The 13,646-nt window shown below is 37.5% G+C and overlaps 1 protein-coding gene across 2 annotated transcripts in view; it reads right to left on the bottom strand.

The window, feature by feature from the left end:
- KCNN2 (potassium calcium-activated channel subfamily N member 2) overlaps positions 1-11,856 on the bottom strand; it is an 89,826-nt gene extending 77,970 nt beyond the window's left edge. Inside the window, exons 1-2 of one of the 2 annotated variants that reach the window (XM_025207064.1) lie at positions 11,585-11,856; positions 10,216-10,634 (exon numbers count right to left, since the gene is read on the bottom strand). In XM_025207064.1, coding sequence (XP_025062849.1) covers positions 10,216-10,628 — 413 coding nt within the window. In that variant the 5' untranslated portion in view covers positions 10,629-10,634; positions 11,585-11,856. Of the gene's footprint in view, positions 1-2,251; positions 2,383-10,215; positions 10,635-11,584 lie in introns of those variants that run through there. The other variant, XM_025207065.1, reaches the window with a different exon arrangement.
- Between the last annotated feature and the right edge of the window lie 1,790 nt (positions 11,857-13,646).

Below are 13,646 nucleotides of genomic sequence, written 5' to 3'. Positions count from 1 at the left end.
TGCTGAACTGACAGCATCTAGCTACTCTAAATAATCCCCAACCTGTTCTTTTACTACTCTAAACTCTTTATCTCCTTCACTATCTTTGCTGCTGATTACACTCATCATCCAATAGCTGCCCCTGCTTGTGAATGCTAACAGTAGAAAATGCATTAAATACTTCAGCCTTCCCTGCATCATCATGCATTCCATAAGGGACTTATGGCTTCTTTGGCCTTCCTCTTACTCTTGACATACTTGTAGAATCCCTTTTATGATGCTTAAATTGCACTTGCACTTCAAATTGTGCCTCAGCTTTCCTAATTTTCGCCCTGAACATCTATGCAATATTTTTATACTCTTCCCTAGTACTATGACCAAGTTTCCACTTATTATAGAATTGCTTTTTGAGTTTCAACTCATAGGAAATTCTGCTGTATGGCCAAGCTAGTCTCCTTCCTATTCTTCTATCCCATCAGGATAGCTTGCTACAGTGCCCTTAAAAGGGCCTCCTTAAAGTACAGCCAGCTCTCCTGGACTCATTTTCCCCTTGCCTCCCAAGGGTTCCTGCCCACCGGTTCCACGACTTGTTAAAGTCTACTTTTCTGAAGCCCAGTGTCTTTATTCTGCTGCTCTCCTACCTACCTCCCTTTAGTATCTTGAATTCTATCATTTTGTGGTCACTGTCACCCAAGTTATCTTCCACCTTCACATTCTTAAACACTTTCTCTTTGTTTGTGAGCAGAAAGTCAAGAACAGCTTTCCCCCTGGTTCTACAACATACTCCAAGAATTAGTTGGACTGCTTCTACACTGCTGCATTTCCCTCTCAGTAGTTGTCCTGATAATTAAAAGTGACCCCATGAGAACCAGGTCCTGTGATCTGGAAGCTTCTGTCAGTTGTTTAAGGTATGCTTCCTTCTCTTGGTTTGATAAATGCAATGAATGAAGATAGATGCAAAGCATGAATTTTTCAAAATAATTAACAGGAAACAGCAATGCTGGTACCACAGCCTCATCTAGGCAATGCAATGCACTAAGCAATGGAGAAACATCTTGCAAAAAGGGCTCCTGTTTCACAGGCTGTACCATTGCTGGGATCTGATCCCTTCACACCAATTTTCTCTCCACTTATTTTTCCAAGTGCAGTGACTGGAGCCGTAACTCACAGGTGTCTCACAAATTCCAATGAAGCCTTTTCTAGCATAGGGAAGCAGAGAAGGTCCACAACAGGAAGCACGGTAGGGTACATGGTTGGTAACGTGCAAACCTGATGCACTGTGACAGGCTACGTGCTCTGTCAAGGCATAATGTAGAACGAGCCATTGCAGAATAGGCAGGTGATGCGCTTGTAGTGAGAGGAGATAAGCTACTAAACTTGACACTGAACTAGATCTCTGTAGCTGTTTTTAACTTCTATTAGAGATTCCAATACCACACATTCCATAATATTGTAGAGTCTTGTCTACATATAGGAGCTGCACTGACTTACTTTATTGATTGCAGGCCAGTTACATGGACAGCCTTAAACCCATTAGAATACCCTGCACTGATTTAGCATAAGCCAATTCCTTTCTCAAACTGAACCAAGTCGCGTGCACAAAAATAAAGCCTTAAACTAGTGGAAGCTCACCTTAGCCCAAACAAAACTGGAATAAGCTACATCAATTGGGGCTGGAATTTTGCTAGCAAAGTCCTAAATCTAAACCAGACTTTTATGATGCATGATGGTCAGTATAGACCTAGTCTGTGCATTGCCTTTACAAATTATGGAAATAACTTACGTTCCCATGAGGATTTAAGCTTGTCTAATTCTATCCCAACCATACAGTTACTCCAATAAAAGAAATATCACCCACATAAATCTTTGCCCAAAACTTCTAGTTGATTTTGAATTTGCAATGTGGAAAAGAAAAAAAGAAATCTTAGATGCAAAAGCATAAAAGCAAGGAATGTAACATTTTAAATAAAACCAAAAATAAACTATCAAACTGCAAATTATTATAATTTCTGATTAAAGTGCAACATAAACAATATTTTTAAATATAAAGTCTTAATTCCGCATTTGGATATCAATGACCTTACCATTATTTAGCTGAAGTTGCAATGAAATTTATTAAAGTAAAGAAAAAAAAAGTGAAAGACATTGATTTATGCATCAGCATGGTGATGTATATCCTACAGGTTTCCCCGGGAATGGGGTCCTTCTGAAGTAATACACCAAACTGTTTTGTACTGGCATGCAAATAAGTTATCGTAAGGCATACTAATACCCAGGGCCTTCCAGGGTTTCTCTGTCCCCAAATGGTTGTGCATGTCACTCTTGTAGAGGGCTTCAATGATGGGCTCCGCTGCCCCTTTTGTGGTTTTGTAAACCAATATATTTGATGTCTACTGCTAACTTCTGCAAACAGAAAGGACGATTTCATAAGCAGTTACATCTATTTTTATTCATGAATCAGGCCCTGAAACATAAATATTTAAAAGCACTACAAATAACATTTACAATTACTTAATGTTTACTCTGCAACATTTAAGATTAAAGCTGTAATGCCAAGAAATTATTTGATAATTCATAGCATTGGTAGAAGGTAGTAAATCAAGGTATTTATGAAGCACATTTGATTGATGCTGTAATGATATTTTATCTCTACTTTCGCAACCACTGAAGAAACTTGATCACCAGTAACATATTTCAGTTTCAGTAAAACTAAAACGGAGATACGGGATTCTGCATATAAGGGTCAGTGGGGTTTTTTTTTGTTTTTAATATTCTCTCTTGATATTTCTTAGATGAATTAGCTGTAAAAAATAAATAAATAAATAAAAATAACCTGGTTTGTTATCAAGTTTCAACCTTTTGGCCATAATCAAGTGAAAAAGTTGGTTTGTTTTAAAACTGCTTCCTTTAAATCTTAATTTAACATCAACAAGGCCATAAAAGCAGCAGTATACAATAAAAGGAATATGAAAATTAGACTACAATGGGGAGCTCTGCTACAATCCGTACAGGAAAAAAAGGAACCTATTCAATTTGTTATAAATTGCTTTAGATAGGATAATTTCTCCCCCTAATATATAACCTTGCTTTATTTTTATGATTTGGTCAATTTCCTCTCACATCAGCAAACCGTATCAGAATCAAGTCATGAGAAAAATCAGATATCCAAGTATTTTTTCTTCTTGAACTAGGACTGAGAAGCTCCAGAAGTCAGAGTTGCCAATTCCGGAACAGAGATCCTTAGACTGTGGGAATTTCCCTAGAGGCTGGGATATTGGAATTTCCTGTATAAAATGCGAGTTGGCACCTGATCTCTAGGAGACCTGGTACATTAGGAGCAGAAAATGAAAGAATGAGCACCAAGTATAAAGGGAGCCCAGCTTATCACACAAATAATAAACATTTGAGTTTCCCATGTTAAATCAAGGAGAAAACAGAAGCAGAATGAGGAAAAATGATGACTAAACTGCTCTGTCAGAAATGCCTTCAGAGCCAAGATACAAAGAGGCATCATTACATAAAACAAGTAAGCTGCCAGGGAAAATGTAGTGGATGCAATTCTGGTCTCAGTTTGGCTTCTGTAACTGCACGCTAACTCCAAGTAAGTGAATGGAGAGATTCTGTACACATTAACAGCATAAATGAGGTCAGCAGTTAGCTCAGTATTTATAAAAATGTCTACGTGTTGTATGATAACTTTATAGGTAAGATTGTAGCCAGCATTGCATTATAAACCTTATTTTTTGATCTTCTGTTGGGTTGGAAGAGGAAGGGCAAGGGAGAGAAAAGAAAAAAAAATCATTTTACCCTGAAAAAGCATACTAATTCTCATGGCATTTTTTATTTTCCCCAGAAAGTTGGAAGCAAATTTGTTAAACCATTTTTCAATCACAGAGTAGTGAAAATTTAATGTGTTCTTAACTTTTATGGGGAGGTCAAAACAGATTTATATTTTACTGTTATAACTGACCGACTGCTGGGATGTGGAGACATTTCAGCAACAAGCAGAATGAGTACTATGACAAAGACTGTAAAAAGCAATTAGTTTACAGTATTCAAGGGTGAAAGCAAGGCATTCACAAGTGTTCTGGATTTGGCTCCAAGAGTCTCAAAATAAATTTAAAATTACCGTATTTCTTGGAGGCATCAGATAAAAATAAAGGTATCAATTAGGAAGCACATGCATGGCAGGCAACCATAAATTGATACCTGGCAAGAAGATGCAAAGATGTAAGCTTATGCCCCCCCCCCCCACACACACACCTGTGAAAATGTACCCTTCCACTGTGGTAGTTACGTCAAAGGCTTCAACACCTCTACCATGTCCATTTTCCATGTTCCTTTTGCCAGATGCATGGCCAGATGTACAGTGCAGATGTATAGGGTGCAGGGCCGTGAAGGACACAATTGTGCTAGCTCCTGAACCAGAAGCAGTTTGTTCAAATGTCACCAAGCCCAAGCTCAGCCTCAGTTATATAACAAAGTTAGTGTGGCATTGAGAGCAGCTTATTAACACAGCTATACTACTTCCAGTTTGGGAACTTTGTGCGCAACATGTCTAGGTACAATGCTTGCTGAGGCTATGTTACCTTACTTGCTCAAATCTCAGATGACCCCCCCACCAATAATTAGATTCCACAGAAGGAAAAACTTTAAATTTGGTATTATTTTTATAAACAGACCTACTGACGGAAACTATAGAACTATGCCAGTAAGTCATAAATTCAACATTAGCTTTAATTCAAATTCAAACATAAACTTAACCTATATTAGGTTTTGTGCAGAACCTGGTGAATGTTACTCCTTTCTTAGATGCTACAACTTGGGACCAGTCACTTTCACATGCATCTGTATTTTTACACTCTCCACTGTTTTTATCTTCTCCCTTATCTTCCCACACAACATTATCTTCAATTCCATCCATGGCCCTGGGCACACAGCACTTTCTGAAGCCTTTAATAACGGATTCTGAAGATCTCCTATCCTAAGAAGTCGGAATCCACTGCCAAAGCTGGCTTCTTAATCTTCCCACCAGGTGTAAGTGCCTAATTCCCTGCCAAAAGCCAGTCTGAGTACTGACATCATAAATGGTCCTTAAGGATTTATTCACTATACCATCCAGTTCTTGGAGTTGAGCTGTCATACCAGCAGGTATGACTACAGGATCACAATTCATTGACCGAATTTTTGCTTTTACATCTGGTGTTAAATGCCCTCTGAATGAATCCAACATTAACATACACTTTTTTTTTTTTTTTTTTTAAATAGCAGCATCCCATGTCTTCATTTCCACACAACATCTAACCAATCATTCACCAGTTCATATGATATCCATCTTTGTTCCTGACACCTAACCACTAATCCTGGTAGCAACCTCTCTTTTGGCAGTTTTGCATTTCAAACTCAATAGCGTGGCAATTTTCTCCTATCTGACAATACTATTGACATCACTATAATATGTGACATATCATTTCCTGTGTTTCTCATAATTATGGATTTTGTACTCTCTCATAGCATGACATGCTTGGCATGTCAAAATAGACTGGAGTCTCATCAGTATACGTACCTGGTCCAGTAAGTAATCATGAGTTGTGTAGCCCAATAATGTACTACTGGAATCCAACAAGTTTTTCGCTGTAATCTGATGGTAACTTTTGTGCAAGTGATGTTCTTTTGCTAAGCCACTACATTGAATAATTTGGATATACCACCCGCTACTTGCTCTAAATTTTAAGGGGAATTTTCAATTCCTTTGCTATATCTAAAGCCTTGAGTTAAAGCACTTTGTGGGTGATCAGCATTCCCTCCCTTCTTTTCTTAAACACACTTGAGAACTTGCTTATCAATTTCAGGAAAGCAACCTTGTTTTGGACCTCCAAATGTTTTCCACGATGACTTAGCACTCTCAATTTTCCTTTTCATTGTCTCCATCGAGGCACACTTGCCTTAGTAACATACTTCCTTCTCACCTCTCAATTATTGTTTTCAGTATAATTTATAACCTTCATTTTAAGAGTTTATATCATAGCTGCACCTCATTCTTTTTGGTATATTCACATTTGTACTGCTACTTCCTCTTTTTCGTACATGATCTGTCATGAGGGTTTCCCTGGCACTGCTGACCCCAGAGAATTTACCATGGGTTTGTTTCAGTGTTTTAAAAATTTTGGCCAGCAGCAGGTCAGAGCGACTCGGTATATGCTGGCCAGAAACCCTGCACGCTGCGGGGACAGTGCCTGCCAGGTCATTTCAAGCTGCATGTGGGGTTTCTGGCTAGTGGGTGCCAAAGCAATAGCACACACTGGCAGGAAGCAGCTTGGAGTGACCCTGCATTGGCCAGTCAGGAACCTGGCACACTGAGGGAAGCCTGGATGCCCTCTATTAGCTAGCCATGTGCTGGGTGCATGGCTGAACTGCCTCTTCACTAACATTACTATCCTCTGTGCATTTTCTGATTTCAGCTAAGTCGTATGAAAATCATAAGATGAGGCTTGATTTCCCCAAGTTGAATTGGAGGGGGGGGAGGGTCCATCTTATAATCAATCAAATACAGTAATTAGCTCAGTGGGATGTTAGTGCACCTTGAACAAACTGCAAAAATTGGGAGGTTCATCTCTGCTTACCAAACTACTTGGACTTGGTGCCTAACTACCGTCATTTTTCTATTATGCCCTCATGGGTAATCTTAAGTTAGATCATCTGAAATGCCTTATGCATACACCAGTTCAAAGGTCCACCAAAGCCTGGTAGTCCATTAGTGTGGTTAAGGCACAGCTTTTTCTGAAGCCAATGGCCAACAAGGAAATCAGTCTTTCCTTTCACCCCACTACCTGTATGACCAGGTACTCATTTATTGCAGAGTCAATGGGAAGTGGCCTTTGACAAGTCCAGAACAGGGCTTGAACTCGCATTTCTTGAGCCATACCAACATCTTAACAGGTCTGCCACCACTTCACTCGCTATTACATTTGCTGAGAGTAGATGATAGACTGATTGTCTTCAAAACAGAAAAAGAATATTTTTGCCTTAGTTAAACATAAGCCAAATGATCAGACATATTACACGTTCAGTGATCATCAATGCAGTGCAGTCCTTATTTCAAGAGGAAGATGAGTGTGAATTGTAGGCCCTTGCTGAATATGCCAAGACAATAGTTAAGTGATGATAATGATGAAGCGACTGTCACCACACTCATATGTTGGAAGCATGACAGCCAGGAAGTCAGCAACAGGTAGAATGGTCAATGTCAGTAAGACAGTTAAGTGTTAGGCTTAAGAATAGTTAAGTGTTATGCATACAGTACAAATGTTTATTTCTTGGCTCATAACTTGCATTAAAGAAAAATACTTGGACAGTATAAAGGTTTCCCCTAGTTACGATGAAAAAAATCTACTTAGGCAAAAGCTAAAAAGCATATTATCTGTGTAAATTAAACTTTTAATAGAAAATGAATAAAGCCCATTAAATGTAGCCTCCTCTACTTCCTCTGCCTGAGTATTATTACCTGCACTAGCCTTAGAACAAAGGCAATGACCTCATTTGACTTTTCCATCTTTAATTACTATGAGATCTATCTAGGTGATCACTGATCGGATACAAAAGATTGAGGTAGTTTTAAAAAAATAAAATAAAATAGAGAAACCTTTTCACAATCTGTTCCTCTGGACTTCGCTACAGGGTGAACAGTCAAAGTTTTTTTCAGCTGTCTTATTAGTAACCGGGAACCAAGGCAAATGACATTGATTCCATAGATGATGCATAAGTGCTGAGAGTGGGGGGACAATTCCATGCCACCGCCGCAGTAGAGGGGCATAACTCTGTGCCTCTGCCCACGCTGCTGCCAGGTATTAGGGCTGGGCTGGGCTGCAGCCCTACGATCCCACTACAACATGTTGCCTATGATTGATTCAGTATAGTACTTGCATGATTTATACTTCTTCCTTCAGGGTAAACCATAAGTCTAATATGCACGAAACTGGGCATGCAACTGCCATTAACAGTACACTATGAGTATACATTCCAAACCAAATATTCATTCATTTTAGGATGTGAAAAATTCAATACTATTAACAATTTGAAGCTACACTGGTCTTTCATTTAACTCCACTGATGGAAGTGTGGCTACACCAGGGATACAATTTGATCCTGGAACTGCACATTGTTTAGCCAGTTCTATTAATTTATTTTAAATAAATATCAGCATGGTATCGTTGTGCACTGCAGCAACTTTATGAGCAGAAACTGAAGTTTCCAAATCTGGTTGCAGGTTTAGTAGAGATTACACAAAAGTGACACTCATGGTATATTAGCATTCTTGTGCTATTTTAATGGGCTTAAATCACATGAGCAAAGTTGCACACTGCAGGTTCTGAGCTCAAGAACCCCACCATTCTTGTTCAGTTTTCTTTTAGAGAGCGCCTAGGTTTATATTTGCTCATTTAGAATATTTCTCTGATATCGGGATAACAACAGCATTCTACAATCAATAAAGTTAGTCTACTGTATTACACCAGAATGACTATTAATATGTATACAAAGTTATATTAATTAGCAACAAAAATATTGATATTACTGTAAGATCAAGTTGCCCAGAATCTCTTTTAAAAAATAATAATTTGGGGGGCCACAAGACGGATGGTGTCCCAGTTAAAGAAAAAAAACTGGGAGGGCAGAAATGTGACACAAAAGCAAGCAGGTCAAAAAGAATAGTCTGAAGCCTGTTATTTCCAAGAAGCAAAAAAATCAGTATTTAAAACTATCCGAATACAGAACAATTTAGAATTAAACTTTACCAATCTACCCCAGCTGAGGGGAATAATTTAATGGAAAAGTAACTGATATGACGACTTTAGTATAGTTTTCAAAATATACATTCTATAGATAGCTATTCTTACCAGAGGTGACAATGTGTTCCATTGACAATGGAACAATATTGAACCATCTCAAAGAAGCTACACACTGTATCATGCTTTATTCCACTGTTTCTCAGCTCTGAGGTTTTTAAACAGTGAATGCAGAAATAGGAAGATGACTGTCACATTCAGTTGTACAAAATTTCCCATTTTTCCCTTATCTGAATGAAAGGTGTACCAAACAACTAAACAGGGATCTGACCACAGCAATTGACCCATATCAGTTAACTGCCAGCAAATAACTGCAAAATCATTTTAAAAAAAATAGGCACACAGTAAATGGCAAAAGGATTACAGAAGAGTTAAGAGTTAGTAGATGACAGTGGATCTTGAAATATACTGAAGATCTTCCAGCTGAGGTAACTAAGAGCATTTCAACTAAGAGACTGAGGTCTACCTACCCTAGCAATTAAATCCTATGAACTGTCTGTCCCCACTCAGACCTTCCCCCACCCAGGTTGAATGAAGTCAATACAGTGGAAACATTTTCAATTACTGGTGTTTAAGGGCTATTTTTGAGGAATCTGATTCCATGGTGTTAGCATTGATAACTATTTCACATCTGCACTGAGGCTTGAATAGAAAAAGGGAACAGATTATCAAGGTATTTCAAGAATACTTTTTCTGACCTTTAGAAAAAGGCAGCATGATAACTTTGTTTTTCCTCCCCCATCACTAAACAAATAAATACCATAGGGATCAAAATGAACCAAAATCAAAGGTAAGATCTCCTTACCTACATAATACTAGGGATTAGACCTTTCCCCACCCTGCAAGATTACAGGACACTAGATTCCTCAGAGTTTTAGGAATCAGCATTGCATTGCAACTTCCCATTACTTGTTTACATGCACCATTGTTAATAATTGTTTCAATCCATAAACTAAAATGGTCAAGACAATTACTAATACAGAACTGTAATGTCTATTGTTAAATAATATTTTTTAGCACCTATCCACTTCGATATTCTAGGCAATTTATAATAAGCCATGCATATAAAATGATGATTGAAATGCTATTTAGATAAAATTAGAACAAAGTGAAAATGTTAAAATTGCATCACAATGCTATGGCAAAAATTCTTGACAATTTAACCCTCTCTTTCAAAGCCCTTTGAAAAAGGTCAGGAGGTAATCAGTAATATAGAAAACAAAATACAGCTGGCAGTCAGCATATAAGGAATCCTTGAAGCTCCCTTCTATTCAACAGAAGAGAATGAAACAGTACCCAAGGTGTCAGAAGAGGGATATTCTGCAATATATTTAGGTTCCTTAAATATATTACAAAAGGGAAAAAACAGAAAAAAAAAATTAAAAAGACTTACCTTTCACAAGCCCGGACAGTCCATGCAGCAATTATCCATAATGATATACTAAAAACCAACAGTACAGTTCCTGGACATATTGTCATTAAAGTCTTCATAACAAAACGTGTATTGAAGTTTATCTTATTTAACGCTCCAATGCTTCTGGATGAGGCATCAGTGAAAAGTTTGCTATGCAAAAGCATAACTCTGGCAATAAGATACAGTCTTAAGAACATTGGTATAGATAAAATAATATCCACATCAGCTGTTGTTGTGGATGGAGTATAAGAAAAGGCAAGCCGGGCTGTCCATGTGAATGTATAGTTCCCAGGTATGGGATGTATAGCACACACCAGGATTTCCAAGCAGATGAAGAAAATACGCTCATAAGTCATGGCTATTCTCCAGTCATCTGCTCCATTGTCCACCATGAACAACTGAAATAATAAAATATAAGGTCAACTTTAGTACAACATTATCAAAACTTTTTTTTTCCTAATATGCTGGGATGGCCTTTAGCAGGTGACATTTATACCATTTATTAAATAAATGGAACTGTGTCAGTCAAATACATTGTAATTAAAGTCTTCATAGCAAATGACATTACCAAACTGAAGCCTAGTGAAATTACTCAACATACTTTCCTTACACTATATAGAACTTTTATAGAGATGAATTCCTAGGTTATGCTATAGAAATTCTATATTATATACCAGTGGAGCTCAGCCTATTCAGGACTATCGGCTGGATGAGTGCTGCAGGGCCAGTCCACGGGCTGGATCTTACATGCGGGGACAGTCCGTGGGCTGGGCTGGATTGACATGTTGAGGGGTCTGTGGTTACAATCCAGGCCTAGACCAACCCAGAGGGCTGCAGGTGACAGACATTGCTACAGTTTTCAGATGTTGTCACCACTCCCTTACTGTCAAATTTCTGGACACGTGGGGAATATCATGGGCCAGATGACAGGGCTCCCTGGGCTGGATCTAGTTCATGGGCAGCACCACTGCTATATACTGTACTATGTATATAAGAAATTATGTGGAACCTCAAGTTCCACATATCATTTAATAAAAAGTTCATACAATTTCTTCTCATCTGCTGTCTTGTATGCTAGATCTAAAAATGAAAAGTCACCAGTACTGGTATGAAGTCATCCTCCAATTTATTTTCTCACCAAAGTCAAACCAGTTTATATTTAACCAGGATACTGTTTAACAATAAACAAAAGGGTCATACTTTCAAAAGGTTAATAAGATACAAGTAGGCAAGAAGTGTAATTAAAATTAGGTACTTTGACCAAAGAACATTCGTGTCACTATTTAGAGGTCTAACTAATTGGAAGGAGTCATTTGCGCAAAACAAAAACAAGTAGATAACCACTTACCTGTCCACAAGACAGACAGACACACAAGACCAAAGTCTCAGGTTTTGCATGGTGTGAGCTTGAGGAAAATAGCTAGCAATCTGTTCTTCAATTGTTCAATAGATAGATAGATAGATACCCATTATTCTTCTGGAGAACAAAACATTCTTGTATCTAAGTATTTAGATTACTTCAAAATACAAATCAAATATATGGTTAAGCTAATATTGTTTAAAAAAAAAAAATTTACAAAATTCCCTGATAATGATATTGGTAATCTCTTGCCACCTCTTAACCTAACCCTTCTATCCATTTCAACTAAAATACTGAGAGCCTGGACAACAAAATTATAAAATTTCAAGAGCAGGGAACTTTCCAAGTTACAGAAGAACAGCTTGAACTGGTTTCATGTGTCTACTCTGTAAGTGGAACCTAAGCCACAGTAATTTAATTGTTGCTTGTTTCTGATGTAAGATACCCTGATTTAGCTTCAGTCAGCAGGACAAGAGCAGATACACAAAACATTTACAGAAGATCAGCTGACATGAACTCCTGACCTCTAAGTTTCCTCAATCCCTTTAAAGTAGCAATATTGTTTCCCTGTCCCCTCCCCATATGCAGAAAGATAGCTCTCAGAAAACACAAAGCCTATACTATTAAATCATTTTCAGAAATGAAAATAAACAGAATGCTGCTTAATTTATAAATGTAGATATGAAACTCTGATCTTACAAATGGTTCATGAAAGAAAAATGTTTTTGAAGAGTTTAATATAGAAAATGAGTGTTTTAATCCTTGAAAATGTCAGTATGGAATATGTTGTACATGAACACACTTATTTCTCTCAGAATAGTGGAATAACCTATCTGTCTTATTAGTGGGTTATGGAAGGAGAGCTCACTTATGGTAATATATTCTATATATTCTTTCAAGGATTTTATATTGCATTAATGGCCATAGAAGGGCCATCTGAAACGGTATGCTTAAATTTTCAAAGGGTCTTGCATTTTTTCCCTTTTTCAACAATATATTGCAGAAACAAGGAAAAAAATCCTTATAAATCAGCCCAAAATACCATATCTTGACAAAAATCTGACTAATAATGAGCCTTTTCAGATGCCACATCAATATTCTGTAACTTTCTTTGGAGCAGAGCATGGACCATATGTCAATAGATGGACTGTCTTTTGGTACCATCTCTGTGTGTGATCATTCAGACCACCTCACTTCCCATTAAAAAAAAAAAAAGAGCCCCCATTCCTGCCTCTGCCTCAAATACAGCAACTGCTTCCATGACAAAGTAACATTAGCTGAAATACATTAATGTTTTCCTATCACATAATGAAATTTAGCAGCTGCAATCATGAGAACAGTGTACCCAGACGGCTCAAAGTGAATAACTATTAAGTATTCCATAAACTACCATAGTTCCTAACCCCAGGGTTTCTTAAAAAAAAAATGCATTTTATGTTAACAATCTAAATGATATGAGACAGAATGAGATAAATTCATAACACATAACAAGAGTTTTCTCCAAAAGGTTTACATAGAAACTACCTGAAATTAAGTTATCTAACACAGAAAGGGAAGCTAATTTTACAAAAAAATCAACATTTTCAGAAAATCATAATCATCATAGGATACTGGATACTAAGCAGGGAATGACATCAACTAGTCTCTAAGAATATCTTTATAATTTGTATTGAGGAATAAAAATAACATTTGCAGCCAATATTGCTATTTTGCTTCACTAGTCTGAAGATACTAGAAAACAGGAATGAAAGGGAAGCAACTATACAAAAAATGGTATCAACTATAATCAGAGATTTCCCTCCCCCCCCCCACCCCCACACACTTGCAATTCCAGATTCCAAGCAATAGAAATTGAGGCACCCCCCAGCATTCCAATTATTCTGACAGTATAAAGAAAAAACCATTAGAAAAAATAAGGGTACAATCCAGAAAAACAGCCTACTTGGCTGCTGGTCTACACTGTGGTCCCAAAAGCATCTAAAAACAGCATGTTGTATGCAAGAAATACATTATCCATTTGTTCAGACAGGACACTTAGGCCATTACATCA

Source organism: Alligator sinensis, unplaced genomic scaffold (genome assembly GCF_000455745.1).
Source record: "Alligator sinensis unplaced genomic scaffold, ASM45574v1 scaffold225_1, whole genome shotgun sequence".
In the NCBI taxonomy this organism is placed as follows: domain Eukaryota; kingdom Metazoa; phylum Chordata; order Crocodylia; family Alligatoridae; genus Alligator; species Alligator sinensis.
This window is presented reverse-complemented; position numbering and strand designations above follow the sequence as displayed.